General features: G+C 34.9%; 1 protein-coding gene across 5 annotated transcripts in view; it reads left to right on the plus strand.

The window, feature by feature from the left end:
* Nucleotides 1-23,437, plus strand: part of CCDC57 (coiled-coil domain containing 57) — a 294,880-nt gene that overhangs the window by 109,822 nt on the left and 161,621 nt on the right. For all 5 annotated transcript variants that reach the window (XM_051995295.1, XM_051995297.1, XM_051995298.1 and 2 more), the window contains 2 exons: nt 1,146-1,346; nt 15,859-16,017. In XM_051995295.1, the coding sequence (XP_051851255.1) occupies nt 1,146-1,346; nt 15,859-16,017 (360 nt within the window). The remainder of the gene's footprint in view (nt 1-1,145; nt 1,347-15,858; nt 16,018-23,437) is intronic.

Raw genomic sequence — 23,437 nt, forward strand, 5'->3', positions numbered from 1 at the left:
TATAGAGCTAGATAGCCAGATATTCAAGAATAGCTATACTAAATACAGAATAATTTCACTGATTGACATATGACACAAGCTAAAATAAGCAAAATAATATTCTATAGAGTCACAAGTTGGATGAAGCAAGGAATATCGCCACACATGATGAACAAGCATTTCCTTGGATTAAGCAAGAGGAAGTGGTACAAGTTATCATACACAATTAGTTATTTAAGTAGTCATAAGATGATCACCTGTTCCTGTTGGACTAGAGATTGGTCCACATGTACAAACATATTTTGGGAGGGTCTTTCTTGTCATCATGACCAAAAAAAATCAAAGGCAGAGGGGTATTAGTTGATTTCCTATAATTGAGCAAATGACTTTACAGCTCAGAGCTCTGTGGCTCTATAGCCCCTGCTGAACTCCAGACCCAACCACCATCCTGGTCATGCCAGACTCCTAAGTGGTCTTGGATTGGACAGTTGTTTACCCTAACCTTTTGTTGTCTCTGTTACTCCAGAATTCAATTTGAGAAGTTATTTTAAAGTTGTTTAGAGGGGAATATTGGGAGAGTTCAGGTGAGTTCCTTTCTCTTGTCTACTATCTTGGCCTTGATAGATGTGCTTCTACTTAAAATTATATTCAGATTTCAGTTTGGGGATAAGTAGGGAAAAGAAGAGAGATGGTAGCAGATAGAAAGGTGTGACAGGCCTATAGGTCTATAGGGTCATAGTCAGACAGGTGAAAAGTCTCTGTTTTTCATCAAACTTCCTGCTTAACATTTTCCATTTGAAACACAAAGGAATTAACTCACCTTGATTTATTTTCAAAATTAGACCTTATATTCCTCTCAATTTGGCAGAATAAATGCAAGTCTAGACACTGAAATACCAATTTAGTAAAAGCCTTTTGTCTATATAAGACACTGCTCTCCATGCTTTGAAAGACACGCAAAGTATTTTATGAGATAGCTGAAAATTATAATATTACAAAACTACCATTACAATACAAAGTAAAGGTATAACTGCCACAACAAAAAGTACAAATTCTCATATAGGAGGGAAAACATTTCTGGCTGGCAAGATCTAGAACTAAACTCAGAGATTTTAAATTAACTTGCAGCCAGGCTATTTCCTACCTTCTGGTTTTCTATCTTTCAGACATGAAGAGCTGGATCGCTTTGCCAGAGAAAAAGATGCAGTGCTAACTGCAGTGAAGGAGGCTAATGTAGAACATGTACAGAAGCTGGAGGCCAAGGTTCTTGAACACCAAGCCAGTCATGATACTCTTGAGATGGAACTGAGAAGGGCTGAGTGGAGACAAGTTGATGCCTTAAAAGAGAAGGATATTGTCATTGCCAAGTGAGTTGGATTCTCTTATTGATAAACTCAAATGGAAAATACCCTCATTATTAGATATGTTTCTGATTGTATGCTCATAATAAAAAACTACTTTAATATATATTCTTTTTCTTGTGGATTAGTGATTATTATCTCCCTTTTAAATAAAAGGAGTTGAAGACACAGAATTATCGAAATGAATTATCCACTAATAGATATTTCTGTGGCTTAACTATAAGGATGTGAAACATATCTATTTGCCCATTTTGTATTACTCATTTTCTTTTTGTTGTTGTTTTTATTGACCAGAAGCAGTTTTAGCTAGAAAACTCATTAGTAATGAACTAAAATTAAATTCCATCTCATATGTAAGAAATATGGCATAAATGTTCAATTATAATATTTAATATTAGACTCAGACAACTTCCAAAGTAGTATTCTTCCCACAACCTCACACCAGACTTGCTTTTTTTTTTTCATTTATCATGAGATGGACTAGGTTTACTTGCTGTTACAGAATACTCTGTTTTTTCTTATTAACATTTGGTAATATTATTTTAGTAAATAAAGGACTTTGGTGTAGTGCTGTTTTTCATTATACTCAATAAGAATTTTCTTTCCTCTGGACATACATTCTAAGTCTTATCTATCTCTAGGGATCATCTTCCAACTTGCATTTTTATTTTTAGATAAATAGCTTCTTCATGAAAACAAAAACAAATGAACAAAAATCCAGGAGGTTAAATCTTCCTTCACAGATTCATTTCTTTAATTAAAAACTGAGCATCATGGTGCTTAGCATCATGAGCAATATGACATAGTACTTGCCCTCAAAGAACTTATAATCAAGTTTAGGAAACAGGTATACAAATAATTTTAGTTATATGTAAATATTCCATAAGAGTTCTAAAAGCTAGGAAGGTTCAAAGCAGATTTTTTCTGATACAAGAACAAACTGGATTGAGGAGACTTCAACTAGGGGAGACTTTTATGGAAGAAATTTTAATCTGCATCTTAAAAGTTGGTGGGATTTAAGAAGACAAAGATTGAGATAGGATATCAGGTAGGAATACTCAGAGGAAAAAACAAAAGTAATAAGAAGTGATTGGAAGATAGCTTAATTCAATTTGTCTATATCACAGGATGCTTGAGGAAAGTAAGAGATAAGGATAAAAAAGTAGGTTGAAATCAACTTGTGGCAAGTAATGCCATTTTAATGAAATGAATTTGAGCTTTACTTATCTGATATGGAAAATTATTGAAGTTTGGTTTTGTCTAGGGAAATTTAATTTATCACACTTATAAAAACACACAATGAAGTGCAGAAATTGAACTTATCAGAAAACAGAAACAGGGAGAGAGAGGGAAAGGATATCAATGCAATGCAAATTATGTTCAATAAAGAAAGGGCTTCTTATGAAATGATTAAAAATTAATTGGTGATGAACAATCCTAATAAATAGGGTTGATTTTTTAAAAAATCATAGAAATAACCAGTAATTTCACTAAAGATAATGACAATGAGACAGCACATACACCAAAATTTTGGGGATGTAACGAAAGTACTCATTAATGGAAAATTTGTATTTCTAAAAACTGACCTATAGAGAGAGAGTGAGCAGATAAGTAATTTGAACATACAACTAAAGAGAAAAACTAGAAAAGTAATGGATTTTAAAATCTCATTTAACTATCAAAATGGAAATCAGGAAGCAATTAACAATATTGAAAAGATTGTTTTAATAAATAAAACTGGAAACTAACTTTTTTTGGGGGAAATATTAGATAAACTATTAACTAATTTGCTTAAAAAAAATGATGTGTTTCAAATGTGAAAAAGGTAAATTAGCCACTAATGAAAAAGAAATAAAAAATTATTAGGAACAATTTTGTCCAGTTAACTGCCAGAAATTCTAAGTGAAATAGAAGAATATTTACAGAAAATAAAATAGTCATATTTAAATAATAGGAAAGAGGACTTAACTCAAACTTGGGGGTGGGGGAAATGAATAAGCCTAGGGCCAGATTAATTTAATTTAAAAGCAAATCCAAAGAAATAAAATGTTTTTAAAAACAGGAACATAAAGAGTCCTATAAAATTCCTTTCAGGAGCAAATATGGTCTTGATAGATAAATTAGGGTGATTTAAAACAGAAATAAAAATATAAACCAATATCCTTAGTGACTATTTATGTAAAATTTCAAGAAAAATATTATCAAGGAGTCTATAGATTCATCTTATAAAAATTATACACCATGATTATGTTGAATTTTATCAGAGATGCAGAGCTAGTTCAGTATTTGGAAAACTGTAAATATAATTGACTAATTTAAAAACTGAAACAACAAAAATTTTATGATAAATCAAAAGATGCAGATTTTTAAAACAATATTTACATCCATTTCTCTGAAAAACACTAGAAAACATAGATATCCAGGGTGGAAAACTCTTGCATAGGGAATCTACTGGGAGGCTCTTAGCCAAAATAAAGCAATATTGGTTACTCTGTCCTGAGTCATAATGCCAGTGGATCAGCAGACTAGCTGTAAGACCTTCAACACAACTACAAAAGGCAAATAATGAGCCCCTGAACCCTAGCATAACAGGTGATCCTTGACCAGACCCACCTAGTACAGTAGAAAAGGCTGCAACACTACTGGCTCCTGGGCAATGAGAACCCCTGTCACCCAGTAGAGAAAGCTCAGGATAATCTCCCCTGTGTCCTAAGAGCAAACTTCAAACTTTAAAAATGAGCAAAAAGAGCTCTTAAGCAGAGATAGCTAGTATAGAGACAGAGAAGAACTGAACCCAAACCCAGAGGATACTAAAGGCAAAATGCCTCCAGATGAAATCTTAAAGGGTACTATGAACTGGTCTCCAGGCTCTCTTGGAAGAATTTTTAAAAGGATCTTAAAAAGAAATTTATTAGAAAAATGGGGAAAGGAAATGAGATCTTTGCAGGAGGGTTTGGAAAAGGAAACACAGAAATTGTTTGAAGTAAACAACTCTTAAAAATTTTTTTGATGAAATGGAAGAACATATATTGAAGAAAACCACTTCTTAAAAAATAGATTTGGCAAAACAGAAAAAGAAAACAATTCCATGAATTGGTGAAATGGAGAAAGAGAACAACTTAAAAATTAGAATTGACAAAATGGGAAAAAAAATACAATAAACAAAATTCCTTTAAAAGTGCAATTGACCAAATGCAAAAGGAGGTAGGGGGGAAAAAGGCTAACTGAAAAAAATAACGCACTGAAAATTGGAATTGGACAAATGAAAGTAAATGACTTAATGAGACATTAAGAATTAGTCCAACAGAACTCCCCAAAATGAAAAAAAAATTAGAAGAAAATGTAAAATATCACATTAGAAAAACAACTGACCTGGAAGATAGATCCAGAAGAGACAATTTAAGAATTATTGGAGTACTGGAAAACCATGATTAAAAAAAGAGCCTGGATATCTTTCAAGAAATCATCAAGGAACACTACCCTGATGTTCTAGGCCAAAGGATAAAATAGCCATTTAAAGAATCCACCAGTCATCACCTGAAAGAGACCCCAAAATGAAAACTCCAAAGAATATTGTAAGTAAATTCCAGAATTATCAGATCAAGTTGAAAATACAGCAAGCAGCCAGAAAGAAACAATTCAAATATCGAGGAGGTACAGTCAGAATTACTGAGGACTAGCAGCTTTCACTTTAAAGGATTGAAGGATCTAAACAATGATATTCCAAAGGGCAAGGGAGCTTGGACTACAATCAAGAATCAACTACCCAGCAAAATGAAGTATTATCTTTCGAGGGAAAAGATGTATATTCAATTATTTTTGATGAAAAGACCAGAGCTGAAATTTGATCTTCAAATACAGAATTCAAGAAAAGCATAAGAAAGTAAAAAGAGAAGGGAAAAAACCATTTTTTAAAGGTTAAAATGTTTACATCCTTAGATAGGAAGATGATATGTGGAACTCTAGAGAACTGTATCTTTTTTAGGGGTATGCTTAGAGGATGTAGGTATAAGGTGGCTTTAATAATAAAAAGAAACAGGCGGTAGAAAAAGGATTGTATTAGAAGAAGAAAGGGGAAGTAAAATGGGATAAATTACATTATATGAAGAGACAAAAAAGATCTATTACAGGGAAAGAAGGGCGGGGGATGAGTATTGTTTGAACCTTAATCTCATTAAATTTGGCTCAAAGAGGGAATATCATACATACTCAATTTGTTATAGAAACTTGTCTTACCCTATAGGGAAGTAGGAGGGAAAGGCTGACAGAAGGGAGGGCAGAAGTAGAAGAAAAAAGGTACAAAGGAGAGAAGTGTTTAAAAAAAAAAAGGGAGGACAAATTGAAGGTGGTAGTCAGAATTAAAACACTAGTGAGAAGTGAAAGAGGGGAAAGAGAAAAATATAAGCTGGGGAAAACAGGATAGTGGAATATTAACTGTGAATGTGAATGGGATGAACTCTCCCATAAAATGGAAGTGGATAACTAGATTAAAAGTCAGAATCCTAAAATATATTGTTTACAAGAAACACATTTGAAGCAGAGAGAGACATACAAAGTAAAGACAAAGGCTGGAGAAGAATCTATTATGCTTCAGCTAAAGTTAAAAAAAAAAAGAAACAAAACAAACAAACAAACAAAAAAACAAACAAGGATAATGATCTTGATTTCAGATCAAGCAAAAGCAAAAATAGACCTAATTAAAAGAGATGAGGAAGGAAATTACATCTTGCTACAGGGAACCATAGAAAATGAAGTAATATCAATACTAAACATATATGCACCAAGTGGTATAGATTCCAAATTCCTAGAGGAGAAGTTAAGAGAATTGTAAGAAGAAATAGACAACAAAACTATACTGTCGGGGATCTTAACTTCCCTCTATCAGAATTAGATAAATTGAACCACAAAATAAACAAGAAAGAATTTAAGGGGATAAATAGAATAGTTATGTATGATAGACCTATGAAGAACTGTAAAATAAAGAGGTAACCATTGATTGAGAAATGGGTGAAGAAATTAGGTTATATGCATGTAATTGAATACTATTGTACTATACAAAAGAGTTTTCATTTTAGAAAAATCTAGGAAGATTTGTATGAATTATGCAGAATGAAGTGAACACAACCAGAACAGTTCATAGAGTGACAACAGTATGGTAAAGTTAAACAATTTTGAAAGAATTAATAACTCTTACTAGGAAAATGACCAGCCATGATAGTGCACAAATACCTGGCTAATTCCAGTGGTCTTGAGATGAAGAGAACTATCTGTACCCAGAGAGAGGGTTGTGGGGACTGAATATGGATCACAACATAGTATTTTCACTTATTTGTTGTTTTTTGCTTGCATTTTGTTTTCTTTCTCATTTTTTTCTTTTTTTGATTATTTGCGTGCAACATGATAATTGTGGAAATAGATATAGAAGAATTGCACATATTTCACATTGGATTATTTGCCATTTTGGAGATAGGATGGGGGAAGGGAAGAAGAAAAAAATTTTTGGAACACAAGATTTTGTAAGGGTAAATGTTGAAAACTATGCATACATAAGTTTATTAAATAAATAAATAGGTCTTCACTGGAAGAAAAAAAAGGAAAAGAAATGCCTGGAAAGACTTGTTAGAATTAATACACTGAAGTGAGCAGAACCAGAACAATAATTTATACTATAAGATGAATATCATAAAAATGAACAATTCTGAAAGACTTAAGAATTCTGATCTCTGCAGTGATCAATCATGATTCCAGGGGAATGGTGTTGAAGAATGCTATCCATTTCATGTGCAGTAAGAGATAGAATAAATAAACAATGCAACTTTGCTATATAAGTCATATATACATTTTGATATATCTTTTTAAACTAAGAGTATATTATTTGGGTAAATGTCAATATCTGATATTCATAGGTCTCTTTCTTTTTCTTTTTTTATTATTTCCTTGGAAATTCTTGACTTTTAGTTCTTCAGATGAATTTCATTATTTTATTAGTTCCTTAACATAATTCTTTAGTTATTTGATTGATATGTCACTGAATAAGTAAATTAATTTGGATAATGTTGCCATTTTTATTTTATTGACTTGCCTTACTATATAAGTAATTAATATTTCTCCACTTATTTATATTTGTCTGTAGTGTGAAGTTTTGTAATTATATCTGTATAGTTCCTGCATGTACATTGAGAGGTAGGCTTCTAAGTATTTTATAATTATTTGATCAATAAATGTTAATTAAATGCCAACTGTATGCCTGACAATGTGCTAAGAACTAGGGATATAGAAGCAGGGATAGAGACAATTCTTGCCTTAAGCTTTTCTAGAGCTTATAATCTAATGAGGAAGACAACATGCAAACAGGTATTTATGAAGAAAGCTACATAAAAGATAAAAATAGGAAGAAATTAATAGGGCAAAGGCACCAGAATCAAGAGGGATTGAGGAAGGCATCCTGTAAACCTGGAGTTTTACTTAAAATTTAACTAAAAGGAAGACATTTAAGTTGAGCAAAATTGAAAGAATGTTTGAGGCATGGAGGATGCCAGAGAGAATTCTGGGAGCCAAGAAATGGAGTTGCAAGTTTGTGGAACAGCTAAGAAGCCATTACTGAACTTAAGAAGTGTAAAAAGACTGAAAAGATTGGAAGGCACTAGGTTTTGAAGAACTTTGAATTCCAAAGAGATCATTTTGTATTTACTCCTGGAAGCAATTGGGAGCCATTGGAGTTATATTGAGTAGGGGGTGATATTAAAATTACAAGAGACATATAGGACAATAGTTAATAGGATCAGAAGGATAAAATAAGGGTGATTTTTTTTCAGAATGGAAACATATTTATCATCTTCAAAAGAGAATCCAGTAGACAGGGAAAGGTTGAACATTAGTGAAAGCATGGGGATTACAGAGAGATCAGTCTTTTGGAGGAGGCAGATGAAATGGGATCCCTTGAACAAGTAGAAGGAAGTAAAGAGTTAATCTTGGTAAGAAGTATCCCACTTCATCATGTGAGATAGGGGTAAAGGAAGATAGAAGAAAGCATACAAGTGATAAACAGAGGAGGAAGAGGAGAAAAGAGGTGTTCATGGCAAATGGATTGTTGTTGTTGTTGTTGTTTTTTCTGTAAAATATGAGCCAGGATTCTCAGCTGATCAAGGAGAAGGGGAGGCATGGGAGATTTAAAGAGAGATAAAAAGTTTGGAAAAGCCACTGTAGTAGGCTAGTGAGTTGGTAGGAGAGATATAGTAAGATTGCCTAACAGGATGAGCATCCAGCTAAGGTTTTAACATAAGTTTGTAGTGGACCTAGTCAGAACACTTGAGTGATTTTCTCCATTTTTGTTTGACAGTATGTGTAGAGTAAATGGTGGGAGTGATTGATCTAAGTCTGAGGTTTGGTTGGGTGTAAATCAATAATATGAATCAGTTAACTTCTCATTTTCTTTATTTTGTGACAAGAGAATATTGATCTCTGAATGGACAGTGAATTGGGTCCAAACTGAAGAGGAGAAAGGGGGTCTAGACGGCCCTTGATGTTATGAGCCAGAACTTGAAACAAGGTGTTAAGTCAATAGAATTGATAGAAACAATGATTATGTTCACATCTGTGAGAGTTCACACATTAGCTCACACATTAGTTCACAAGTTTGGGAGATTCACAAGTGTTCACAAGTCCAGGAGATTCACAAAGTTACACCTCCCATAATCCCACTCTCAGAGGAGGAGTCAACCTTTGAGTTTACACCTCTAAAAGAGCATAAAAAGAGCTTCAATCAGTCAGTCAGTCAGTTCAGAAGATTGACAGAGCCAGAAGTTAGTTCGAAAGATTGCCAGGAGTCAGAGTTGAGCTAGAGGTAGAAGCTGGCAGAGACAAAAGACTAGCAATAAGGGCTCTCGGAACCAAAAGAAGCTAACTGGGTTATTTTGGAAGAGACAATAAAAGACTGTACTTTAATGCCTGGCTGCGTTTTGAGATGATTATTACTTTGAACCGAAACTGCATCCAGAAAACCTCCCCAAGAAACCTGCTTCCAGAGAACCATAATATTATTAAAAAAAAAAAAAAAAAGAAGAGAACACTACATTTTGGCGCCCAACATGGGACTGACAGGATCCTGACCTCAGTGGAAAAGCCTCTGATCCTGATCCAGTGGAAAAGTCTCAACCCAGAAGTTAGGGTGAGTACAACAAAGCAATTTTGTTAAAAGAGTTAAAGTAGAATTTCATCTAAGATGAGACAGATGTTTAGAAAACAGCCTTCTGTTTCTCTTCAAGGAAAATGTTTTTTTTTGTTTTTTTTTTTTTAAATAACTTTTTATTGATAGAACTCATGTCAGGGTAATTTTTTACAGCATTATCCCTTGCATTCACTTCTGTTCCGATTTTTCCCCTCCTTCCCTCCCCTCCCTCCCCCCCATGGCAAGCAGTCCTTTTCATGTTGAATAGGTTACAGTATATCCTAGATACAATATATGTGTGCAGAACCGAACAGTTTCTCCGAACAGGGAGAATTGAATTCAGAAGGTATAAATAACCCGGGAAGAAAAACAAAAATGCAAGCACTTTATATTCATTTCCCAGTTCTTTCTTTGGGTGTAGCTGCTTCTGTCCATCTTTGATCAATTGAAACTGAATTAGCTCTCTTTATCAAAGAGATCCACTTCCATCAGAATACATCCTCAAACAGTATCATTGTTGAGGTATATAATGATCTCCTGGTTCTTCATTTCACTTAGCATCAGTTCATGTAAGTCTCACCAGTCCTCTCTGTATTCATCCTGCTGGTCATTCCTTACAGAACAATAATATTCCATAACGTTCATATACCACAATTTACTCAACCATTCTCCAATTGATGGGCATTCATTCATTTTCCAGCTTCTAGCCACTACAAACAGAGCTGCCACAAACATTTTGGCACATACAGGTCCCTTTCCTTTCTTTAGTATCTCTTTGGGGTATAAGCCCAGTAGAAACACTGCTGGATCAAAGGGTATGCACAGTTTGATAACTTTTTGAGCATAGTTCCAAATTGCTCTCCAGAATGGCTGGATGTGTTCACAATTCCACCAACAATGTATCAGTGTCCCTGTTTTTCCACATCCCCTCCAACATTTCACATTATCTTGCCCTGTCACTCTAGCCAATCTGACAGGTGTGTAGTGGTATCTCAGAGTTGTCTTAATTTGCATTTCTCTGATTAATAATGATTTGGAGCATATTTTCATATGTCTATAAATAGTTTCAATTTCTTCATCTGAGAATTATCTGGTCATATCCTTTGACCATTTATCAATTGGAGAATGGTTTGATTTCTTATAAATTAGAGTCAATTCTCTATATATTTTGGAAATGAGGCAAGGAAAATGTTTAGAGACCATTTCCAGACTTATAAAAAATCAAGGTTTAATTATAACCTGGGAGCATATCACTGATCTTTTAAAAACTGTATAGTACACATCTCCTTGGTTCTCTATAGAAAAAGAATTGGATCCAAATGAGTGGAAATTAGTAGGAGAGCAACTAGGTGAATACTACAATTCTAATCCAAACTCAATTTCCAAAAATACACTTTATACATACAATTTAATACAACTGGCTATAAGAATTATATAAGTGTTAGAATGAAGAAAAAGACGAAAGAGCAGGAAGGGGAGGTACCAACTAAACTAGGTGAAAAGGATGGAGAATCAGATTCACAGCAGGAGAAATTAGATCATTCCTCATCTCATGACTCTCCCCCTTCAATTAACCCTTCATGGGTGGAGGAAGAAGGAGGAGAGGGAGAGGCAGTAATGCAATCAGAACCACCTATTAAGGAACCTGTGACAAGATTAGAAAAGGCATTAATTAAGGCAAAAAATGAAGGACAGGATATATCTGATTTTATAAATGCATACGCTGTGATTGAAAAGCTTGACTCTTCAGGTCAAAAAGGGAGAAGATACACTCCTTTTAATTTGGAAAAAATTAAGAATTTGAAAAAGGGTTGCACTCTTTATGGGGCTACATCATTTTATGTTAAGATGTTACTAGATAGATGTTACTAGACTTATGAAATCTTAACCCCAAGTGATTGGAAATTCATATCTAGGACATGTTTAGAACCTGTACAAAACTTGTTGTGGCTTTCAGAGTATCATGAATTATATAGGATTCAAGCCCAATTCAATAGGCAAACAGGAGCTAATGTACAAATAGCTTTTGACCAACTAGCTGGTGAAGGTCAGTATGGAAAGAATTCAGAACAGATTTATTATCCCATACCAGTGTATGAGCAAATTTCTAAGGCTGCAATAAAAGCTTGGGGTTCTCTCCCTGGACAGAAAGATGGAGGTAAAACCTTCACAAAAATAGAGCAAGGTCCCAATGAACCTTTTACAGATTTTGTGGGATGTTTGCAAACAACTGTAACAAGAACCATTGGAGAAAATGCAGCTACAGAAATAATGACCAGACATCTGGCTAAGGAAAATGCCAATGAGGTTTTACAAAAGAATTATATGGGGACTAGACAAAGATGTTCCTTTAGAGGAGATCATAAGACACTGTGCCACAGTGGGCACAAATGCTTATTATACCCAAACTATGATGAACATGGAAAGACAGGGTCCCTTTTGGCAAGGGACTTCTAGAGAAACTTGTTGATGTTTTCAGTGTGGAAAAGTTGGACATTTGAGAGCTCATTATAGATATGGAGACAGAGTGAGAGGACAGGCTGAGAGAATAAAACCCAAAACCCCATGTCCAAAATGCAACCGAGGCTTTCACTGGGCCTCTGAATGTAGAAAACCCAGAAAAGTGAGAGGCAGGGCCCAGCTCCAAGGTATCAATCAAAAGACAGATGGGGCATGATAGCAGCTGAGGTTATACCCAGAGAGACTTTAGAAATTCAGGACTCTGATGTGATCAACCAACAGAAAAGCAATCAGGATTACAGTTGGGGAGAATACAGGCTTTTTAACTCAACAGGGCAGTGTCCAGTGCAAACAGCTCCAATGTAATTTCCAGATGATTAGGAGAAATCCCAAAAGTGGTAAATAGAAGGGAATTAGGTTAACTGTCTGGGAGAGAGAGTTTGCTTGTATTTCTACAGATGGAGAAGGAATCAGATGGGTATCAATGAGCTGTATTTGCCTTGTCCATCAGAGAGAAACAGAAAAAGAGAAAAACCTCAAAACAAAGGAGATTTAAGAAACATCTGACACTGCACTGAAAGAGCATGGCTGACAATGAGACTGTTGAAAGAATTTTAAAATCTTCAGGAATCATTGGATTCCCTAATACAAGATGACACTATTTCAAGGACTTGAAAACCAGCAAGAATCACTAGATTCCTTGAGATGAAAAATTGTTGATGAGACTATTGCAGTACTTCGCAGCTTGCAAGAATTATTGGATTCCTGGCACATGAACTAATGGATAATGGATTTCTTTTGGACTATTTCTAGGACATATGGAACATGTATAAATTCTCATATTGATTCATGTTATTTGTTATATCACTTCTAGCCTGTGTTATATTGCTATGTGCTTATGTAATTTATGTAATTATGTGTAATACCTCCCATATTGATGGAGTTATGTATACCTGTTTCAAGTTTCTGAGCCCCTTCAGAAACCTGCTAATCTGATTTGATTTTCCTCTGGTGTTTTCATCTCCCTTCTTGAGAAGTCAGGGAGGGTGTGACCACCTCCTTTTTATGGTGTTTTCACTTCTTTTTTGAGCAGTCAGGGAAGGCGTGATCACCTTCTTTTTGGGGATTCTCACCTCCTTGAGAAGTCAGGGAGGTCATGACCACCTATATTCTAAATCAAAAGAAAGCAGATGTTATGAGCCAGAACTTGAAACAAGGTGTTAAGTCAATAGAATTGATAGAAACAATGATTATGGTAGGATTTATACCAGGAATGCAGGACTGGTTCAATATTAGGAAAACTATTAGCATAATTGACTATATCAATAACCAAATTAACAAAAACCATATGATCATCTCAATAGATGCAGAAAAAGCATTTGATAAAATCCAACATCCATTCCTAATAAAAACAGTTGGGAGGATAGGAATTAATGGACTTTCCTTAAAATAGTCAGGAGCATATATTTAAAACCATCAGTAAGCATCATATACAATGGGGAAAAACAGAAACAATGATTATGTTCACACCTTTGAGAATTCACATATTAGCTCACACATTAGTTCACAAATTTGGGAGATTCACAAGTGCTCACAAGTCCAGGAGATGCACAAAGTTACACCTCCCATAATCCCGCTCTCAGAGGAGGAGTCAATCTTTGAGTTTATACCTCTAAAAGAGCATAAAAAGAGCTTCAGTCAGTCAGTCAGTCAGTTCAGAAGGTTGACAGAGCGAGAAGTCAGTTCAGAAGATTGCCAGGAGTCGGAGTTAAGCTAGAGGCAGAAGCTGGCAGAGGCAAAAGACTAGCAACAAGAGCTTTCAGAACCAAAGAAAGCTAACTGGGCTAATTTGGAAGAGACAATAAAAGACTGTACTTTAATGCCTGGCTGTGTTTGAGGTGATTATTACTTTGAACCGAAACTAAAGCTGTCTCCAGAAAACCTCTCCGAGAAATCTGCTCCCAGAGAACCATCATATTATATAAAAAAATAAGAGAACCCTACACCTTGAGAAATTGTATATTCTTTAATAACACTCGACTTTTCTGGGCCCATCCATCTTTGTTTGAAACAGAGGAACAAACATTTTTGATCATGAAAAGTTTTCTCCATTGTCATAAAGGATATCCAGTCCAGAATCAAGTCAAAAGGGGATTTCCCTAGAAGTCCTCCATATTTTCTCCATTTTCCTCAAAAGAATAACCAAGTTAAACAGTCATTTTTCCTTTTTAAGCTAGCAATAAATGCTCAATTTAGATAATTCCTCCTAGAATTTACTAATTTTATTTCTTTGGAATCTTATATATTTTCTAGTAACTTTACAGGTGTTATTCTACTGTTCAGGTTTTTGGAGGGTTTCTGCTGAGCCCTGTTTTAGTTTTTTATGTGTGTATGATACTGAACTTTCCTTTCATCTAGGCCAGGGATTCTCAATTGTCATTGGAGATAAAAATGTGATAGATTTAACTTGTGAAATTTAATTTGTGGATTGGACAAGTTGATATGTGTATATATTAGCTCTTATAGGGGAACTGAGAATGAACTGATTCTGTGATTTCACTTCTTTTGGGAACAGAAATTGGGTCTCTTTATTAATGCAAATTAGCACCTGTTCTGCAACTTTTAGTCTTAGAAAAGGCCATCAAAACAACTGAAGCAGAAGAAAGGAAGAATTTATGACCAAAGAAGAACTAGAGAACATTATGAAATGCAAAATGAACAACTTTGATTACATTAAATTAAAAAATTATTGCACAAGCAAAACCAGCATAAACAAAGATTATTAAAAAGGGAAGTACAAAGCTGGGAAAAAAAATCTTTATAGCCAGTGTTTCTGGTAAAGGTCTCATTTCTAAAATATATAAAGAATTGTGTCAAATTTATAAGAATACAAGTCATTCCTTAATTGGTAAATAGTCAAAGGATATGAATAGACAATTTTCAGATGACAAAATTAAAGCCATCTATAGTCATATGAAAAAATGCTCTAAATCACTATTGATTAGAGAAATGTAAATTAAAACAAGTCTGAGGTACCACTTCACACTTCTTAGATTGGCTTAGATTGGCTAAGATGACAGGAAATGATAAATGTTGGAGGGTATGTGGGAAAACTGGGATACTAATGCATTGTTGGTGGAGTTGTGAAATGATCCAACCATTCTGGAGACCAAACTGGAACTATGCCAAAAGGGCTATCAAAATGTGCATACTCTTTGACCCAGCAGTCCCATTATTGTATCTATATCCCAAGGAAATCATAAAGGAAAGAAAAGGACCCACATGTGCAAAAATATTTGTAGCAGTTCTTTTTGTGGTCAGCAGAGAATTGGAAAATGAATAGATGCCCATCAATTGGGGAACGGTTGAATGTGTTATAATATATGAAAATAATGAAATATTATTATTCTATAAAAAATGATGAATAAGCTGATTTTAGGAAGGCTAGGAAAGAAAAATATGAATTGATGCTGAGAGAAATAAGCAAAACCAGAAATACTTGTACACAGTAACAGCAAGACTGTGTGATGATCAACTATGAAAGACTTGGTTCTTCTCAGCGGCTCAGGGATCCAAGATAATCGCAATAAACTTTGGATAGAAAACACCATCTGTATCCAGGTAGAGAACTATGGAGATTGAATGTAAAGACCATACTTGAGCCTAAATCTTCCCAATTCCAATATCAGCCATCCACTAGACCACATTACCTCTCATTAAAATTTGCTATATGTTATATTTGTGTTTATGTTTGTGAGTGTGCACATATGCGTAACATGTATATGTTTGTAATAAATTTATGTATTAGCACTACACATATTCATATATATGTTTACATATTAACATATACAGATATATATGCATTTTTTAATAAATGTTCTTTTTTGGTAGGCTTCAAGAGGATGTAGCAGCAATGAAATCTGCTTGGGATGCTCAGATTGCACAAATATCCAAAGAAACTATTTCCAGAGATCTTCAGATCCATACACTACAAGAAGAGGAGGTAAAGCTCAAAGCACAACTAGCCAGATTCCAACAGGACATTGAAAGGTAAAAGTCCTAAGGTTATATTTGTACTAATAATGAAGGAGAAGTACAGATCAGAGGAGAGCCTAGTTTTGGGGGCTGAGACCAATTCATCTTTCTCTTTGCGGTTTTGAATATAGGCATTTTATTTATTGTCTTATTCTGAGTTTGTGTTTTGATCTTTTCTATCTCCATAGTAGCTTTCTCTAGTCAGAATCTTTATTTATTTGTTTATTTTGCTCATTTTCCAGTCATTTTTGTAACTTTTAAAGTTGAGCTCTACTCCTGCCCCAAGTTTCTTGTGCTGGGACTTTTAGGCCTGGTCACTCTTGCATCTGAATACTTGGGCCTGGGTTTGTCTTCTGCATCGAGGCACTCAGCCTTCTGGGCCTCACCATTCACCTGCTGTGCTAGAGGCTGGAGCCCTTGCAGCAGGCCCATGGACCTTGATTGCTGACCTGTGCTGGGATAGGGGCCTCTGCCTGGTTTTCCCAAATACCACCTACACTGCATTGTATCCCCTTTTACCTAAACCGGGTTGACCTTTCCTGCACTCCTTCTAAGTTGTCTTGGGCTAAAAATGGTTTCACCCCATCCTTTTGTGGGTTTGTCCTTCCATAATTCATTTTGAATTGTGCTTTAAAGTTGTTTGGAGGGGAATTTGGGAGATCTCAGGCAAGTTCCTGCCTTTTCCATCACCTCAAGAACTTAGTCCTTAGGATGATTTTGATAATTCTCTAGTATTTTTCAGACAGTTTTAGATCTGACTGGATTATCTATAATATATTCATTGGTTGGTGTAGTGAAAAGAGGACTTGACTTTGAGTCAAACCTAAAGTTCATGTGTAGAACTGCCATTTAATAACTGTCTTTTCTTAGATATCGGTCTTTACCTCTAAAATAATACCATCTTCCCTATCTAAGCAGGAGGTTATGTGAGAATCAAATTAAATAATAGTTTTGTGTGGATTTAAATTTTGTGACTTGAAAAATTCCAAAAATACCAATGCTTAGGAATATTTTATCTTTGACTCATTTTGTTCATGTTTTCGTTGTTCTCCTTTACATCTTTCTCCTGTACCCCTCAGACTTAAAATCTGGACAAATAGCTTATTTTATAAGCATAGAAAGTTTGGACCCTGCTGAAGAAAAAAATATTAATACCAATACTATTCTCTGTAATTTAGACACAATCTTTTCAGACACAATTTATTAAACTATTATTATTAAACTATATCCAAGTCATTTTTAGCTTGAAGAGGCAGATGTCTAAAATAATATAGTTCTCATGTCTTCCAATATAATTCTGCCCCAAGATTTTAAATAACATTTATAGACATCTTGAGCAAGGAAAAGATATATCGAAATACAATCTAGATTAAAATTCCAGATTTGAGCAACCAAGTCACTAACTTATTTTTCCTAAAACACTCCCATCCTATCTATTGATATCTTAATCCTTTTTCAATGAAAAAAGTTAGTGGGTGGCAAAGAAGTGAACTATACCAGTTACCCTGTCTTAAGGTACCACTCTTAATCCATGTGTGGGTAAAAAGACCACCAACTTAAAATAAATCAGAGGTATCTCAATGCAGAAAAACAAAGGACTTTTATTTTGGCAAGTCTCGCAAGATTTGGATGTCTTACTTCCCATCGTCAAAGGTGGTCTGGCAGTAAGGAGAGGCAGGGCACAGAAAGCAAGCAAGAGTCTTGGGGAACATTCCCCATAGGCTGCACCTCCGTTTTGATTAGTAAGAACAAATGCCCTCACATTTTGAGTCATAAATGAAAAAATACTTCTAACGCAATCACATCTTTAGGATTACTGAGTTATTTTATATGGGGATTTTAATACTGAGATGGCAATAACTTGGTTTCATAAAAATGGGTTAGATGATCTCATTTTCTGTAAATCACATGATTTCTGGAAAAACGAAACTTAGACCTGAGATACAGGCAGCCTCTGCTAAATTTTGGAGCACTATCTCCATTTTGTGAGATAGCTTTCACAATTCACTTTCATTCATCCATTTCCCCAAGAGAAGCTTTTCCAAAGATTTTTAAAAAATTTTTGAAGGAAAATATTAGGCTTTTAAGGTTTTTAAAATGTTTCCATAATCTCTGACAACTTAAAATTACTGCTGGTTCATTTCATGTCTTTCAAGTTAAGGAAGCATTATGACATAGCAGATTGAGATTTGAATTGTTGCTTGGATTATAACCCAAAAGAGTGGAGTTCATAAACCAATTCTGTCCATTTTGAGTTATATGGATAAGGCATTTAACTCCTCTGAATTTCCTTGTCTATAAAACAAATAATAACAATATTTATATTGTCCCCTCAAAAACTGATTGGAAAGTGTTATATAAATGAGAATTTTTCATGTGTAAGTTATAGATTAATACTGGTTATAGCTAACTATCTAAAATCCCTATCTTTCATATTCTTACATTTTGAGATTGGGGCAAAATGAGATAAGGTGAAAAAAATTGCTAAATTTGGAATTAGAAGATTCCATGATCTGGAATGCTCTTCCTTCTTATTTCCCTGTCTTCAAGTGTTAGCTAAAATCCTACTTTTTTCAAGAAGTCTTTCCCATTTCTCTTCAATCTTAGTTCCTTTCTTCCAAGATTATCTTCAATTTATTTTGTTGTTCAAATTATTTTGTAGTCCAGTTTTTCAGCTGTATCTCATTGTGATCTCATTATGGAGTTTTTCTTGGCAAAGAAACTGAAAAGGGACTTTTCCAGGATCAGAAAGCTAGTAAGCATCTGAAACTGGATTTAATGATAATGATAAAAGATGAGTTTTTCTGACTCCAATCCCAGCTCTTTATGCACTGTGTCACCTAGCTGCCCATATATAACTAATTTGTATATTGTTTTTTCCATGTTATCTTTCTTATTAGATTATGAGATCCTTTAAGAACAGGGATTGTCTTTTGTTTCTCTTTGTCTCCCCTTTGGCCAGCATAAGGGAGCCATTTAATATATGTTTCCTTATTGATTAATTGAGAACATAAAGACTGTAATATTACTTCAGTATTTCTCACCTATCAGTGTCCTATAGGAAGACATGACAAAAATAAAGAAGTATTCATTTTCCAGTCCTAGCTTCATTCTTCCTTCCCTCTTTTCCCTCTGCAAATTTGCATTGAGACTACAGATATTTCCATCAACCACCAAAGAACACCTCCCCGCCCTCCCCCCAAACAAAGTACATTCCCTGAAAATAGTTCCTGTAGAAGATGGGATTTTAGTTGGATCTTAAAGGAAGCCAGGGAGGTAAATAGTCAAATAGAGGAGGAAGAACATTTCAAGCATGGGGGACAGCCAGAGAAAATATCTATAGAGGAATAGAATGGAGTGTTTTGTTCATGGAACAGACAGGACACTAGTTTCCTTGGTTAGGAAGTACATATCAAGAAGTCAGGTATAAAAAAGCTAGAAAGGTAAAGGGAGGCTATGTCATGAAGGGCTTTGAATGCCAAACATTTGCTCCTGGAGGCAATAGAAAGTTACTGGAATTAACTGAGGAGGAGTCAGATTTGTGCTTTAGGAAAATCACTTTAGTTGCTGGAGGATGGATTAGAGATAGGGGAAGACTTGAGGCAGGCTCCTCTCACACCTGCTATTGTAATATCCAGATAAAGAGGGCTTACAAGATAGAATGGTGGTAGGATCAGAAGAGAGGAAAGGGAATATTCAAGAATATAGCAAAGGTAAAAACAACAGACCTTGGCAAAAGCTTGGATAAGCTTTTGGGTAAGAAGGGAGAGAGAGTGAAAAATCCATGACTTGTAGGTTGTAAGCTTGTGAGGATGGTATTGCCCTTTATAGTAATACGGAAGGTAAGAGGAGGAAGAGAGAGTTTAGAGGAAAAGATATTGAGTCATCTTGGGCATAATGAACTTAAGATGTCTACTGGAAATCCAGTTTGAAATTCTGAAAGGCATTTAGAGATGTGAGAACCAGCTAACTGTCTGATTGGGTTCTAGGTAGGAGACAAATGAAGCCAAAAAAACCCCATAATTCTGGTTTTCAGTGAGCTTATAGTTTGTCCAGTGAGACAGTTCAAAAAACTGCAGAACTGTTAAATTATGTGATGTTGACTAGAAGACCTTAGAGGGATCATAGGTTTCCAGCTAGACTTTGAGGAAAGAATAGGATTTAAATAAAGCAAAAAGACTTTGTTTTACACAAGGGAACAGTATGACTTGTACTATAGAAGTTAAGATAAGCATCTGCTATTAAGGGAGTATTTTATTATGGGGAGCAATAAAGAATAATAACTTCCTGTCTGTAAGGAATTTTTATAGTCTGTTTTAAAAGAAATAATTATAAATGTAAAGCATCATCAGATGCTTGCTTGAACATCTCTTCTAAGAGTATCTTATATGTATCTCAAACTCTTTACATCCAAAACAGCTCATTATTTCTTCTTTCCAAAAAGAAAAAAAAAATGCCTCTCTTTCAAACTTCTCTATTTTTTTTGAGGGCATCCCAATCCATCAAGTCATCTATGCTCACAATCTCAAAATCATCCTTGATTCTCTTGCACCTTTTTATTGTACCTCTCTTATCTTTAGTCACTTTGTTGAGGGATGAGAGATGAGAGGTGAGAGAAACCCTAATAGTGATGAGGTCTCCAGGTTTCACAATAGTGATCTCCAAGGGAGGTTTTTGGCAAAAATTGGGTTTATTACACTGAAAAACAACTTCCTCTTTGGGCCAGTTCCTGATAGGAATTAGCAAATGGTTGGATACAGAATCTTGTCTTTTATTAGCCTAATATGGTTTGGGGCTAAGGAGCAATTAGAGGCTAATTTTCAAATCAATAAAGTTGGTGGTGATTGTTTCCTAGACCAAAGTGATTCCCAGATCAATTGGAAAATGGGAGTTTCCCGTGGGAACCAGATAGGAGGGTGGGGATCATTTTTAGGAATTTCCCCAGGCCAGGTGGCCCACCCTCCACAAAGGTCAGGGGGACACAGTTCTATTACATGAACTTGACCACCACATTTGTTAAATCCCTTCCCATAGCTCATCTGCACAGCTAAAATAGCTTCCTAATTGGTTTTACTGCTTCCAGTTACCTCCCATCGTTTATACAGCTTCACAAATAATCTTCTATAGGCACAAATCTAATGGTTGGTGTGGTGGAAAAAGTACTGACTATGGAGTTAGAGGAGTTGGGTTCAAATACAGCTTTAATAAGTGCTCCACATTCTTACATTTTCCAGATTTATTACATATTCTTGCGTTTTTACTCACCTTTTGTTCGAGCTAATCTAAATTTTTAGTGGTTCCTTCAACTAATTTCTGCTTTTGTATTTTCTGTGTATTCTCACCATCCTTTCAGATGCCCCTCAGAGTCCTTGTGGGTACGTTTTCATTTCTTGCATCCAGGCACAGTTTCTTCTATCCAGTAGGTGTTTAATAAGTTATAGATTAGATTTGCTTATTGGATCATATAATTTAAATCTAGTACAATTTTAAAGCCAAAAAGCTTCAAGATGTCTTCATTTGTGTATAAAGAAGTGACTTTCCCAAGATCATACAGTTAGTAAATGCCAGAGCTGGTATTCAAACCCAGGTCCTCAGAATGCAAATCTAGTCTGAATTTTTTTTTCATTTATTATATTACAAAACATGTAGTGTATTCTGTAAGTTCAGAGAGATTATGTATTTATATATTGGAGTCCAGCTCCAGTAAAAACTCAGAGTGTGAATCTGAAACGAATATCCAAGTGTAAAGGGCTAAAACTATGAAAAAGTGCACTTGAATCAGACAACTGAGCACTTAAGGCTAATTACCCATATGAGACAATGACTCTATTAGCATATATTTGGAAAAATGGCCCTTCTCACTGTTTGGTGCTGGCTCAATGTTTGGTGTATATAGATAATTGTAGGCAAGGATTAGAAGGTGGGGTGAGACAAGCCAGATTTTCACTTGGTGGCAGGACGAGGAGGAGAAAAATGGAGATTCTGGACTCCAGAATCAAAAAGAGATCTTTGGCAAAACTCCTGACAGTTTGTCTGCTTCTACCCCTAAAGACCAAGGACTTTTAATTATCCTGACTCTGGCTGATCCTGAGGCCTCCAGGGAGCTAGCTTGGACTTAACATCCAAGGCTATGTGGAAGATGTGCTTTGTAATCTCCGTTTATTAGTCCTAGAGCCAGTGTTAAATACCTTTTAGGTTAGTGTCACATTAGTACCTTCAGGTGACATCATATATCTTCCAGGGCTAATTGCACAAACAATACTTTAACATTTCAGCATCCACCTTAATTATCAATACCAAGATACTTATCAACACAGAATTGTAAATAGTATAGTTGTGCTGCTCATCAATACCAACAGTATTGTAAACAGTTATTAGGTTTATCAGTACCAAAGTTCTTGTGGAAGCAAAGTAGTGAATAGTAGAAATTAATATATTTACCTCAAGTATGGCTTTAATTCATTGTTAAGGGGTAAATAGTATAGTTAAAAGGCCTTATTCTTTTCATATGCATTCTCCATGAAGATTGTCCAAAATATATCCAAATATATATATATATATTGAGATATATATATCTCAAGTATGTCTTTGTAATTCATTGTTAGGGAGGTGGTGAGCCAATAGTTTGAATTGCTTGCCCTAACCAAGAGCAGGTTTTAAGTAATACCTTGACCAGACTTATTCAATACTGGCCCTCTACATCTATATGTAATATTATAAATATTATATAAAAAGGATGATTAGGAAAGACTTCACGAAATAGGTGGTATTTAAAATGGGTTCTGAAGGATGGACAGGGTTAAGAATTGGAAAAGAGATTTCAGGTAGCATGATTTCAATGTGTGTTGTATAATAGTATACACACATAAGAGCAGGGAACTGGTAAATTCTAGACTCTTTGAATATTGAAACTGAGGCATATGGGCTTATTTTCACAAGTATTAGAGGGCCATTGAAGATTTTTGAGAAATTAGAATAGGAGAAAGCCGTGATCTGTTTCAAACAAAATTTTTTCTTTTTTTTCCTAAATATATGCAAAGACAGTTTTCAACATTCACCTTTGCAAAACCTTATGTTCCAAATTATTCTCCCTCTCTCTTCTCTTTCCCTTCCCCAAGGCAGCAAGAAATCCTATTTATAGGTCAAATATGTGCAGTTCTTCTAAACATATATTCATATATATCATCCTGCACAAGAAAAATGAGATCAAAAGAAAATTTAAAAATGAAGAGAAAAAAAAAGCAAACAACAACAACAAAAAGATGAAAATATTATGTTGTAATCCACATTCAGTCAATATACAATCTCTTTCTGGATATGGATGATATTTTCCATCCCCAGGCTATTGGAATTTCCTTGGATCATTGCATTCAAACAGAACTTTTTCAAAAACATAGGATGATAAGATCATAGTTAGAGCTGGGAGGGGACTTAG

This window comes from Antechinus flavipes, chromosome 4 (assembly GCF_016432865.1).
Source record: "Antechinus flavipes isolate AdamAnt ecotype Samford, QLD, Australia chromosome 4, AdamAnt_v2, whole genome shotgun sequence".
Lineage (NCBI taxonomy): Eukaryota > Metazoa > Chordata > Mammalia > Dasyuromorphia > Dasyuridae > Antechinus > Antechinus flavipes.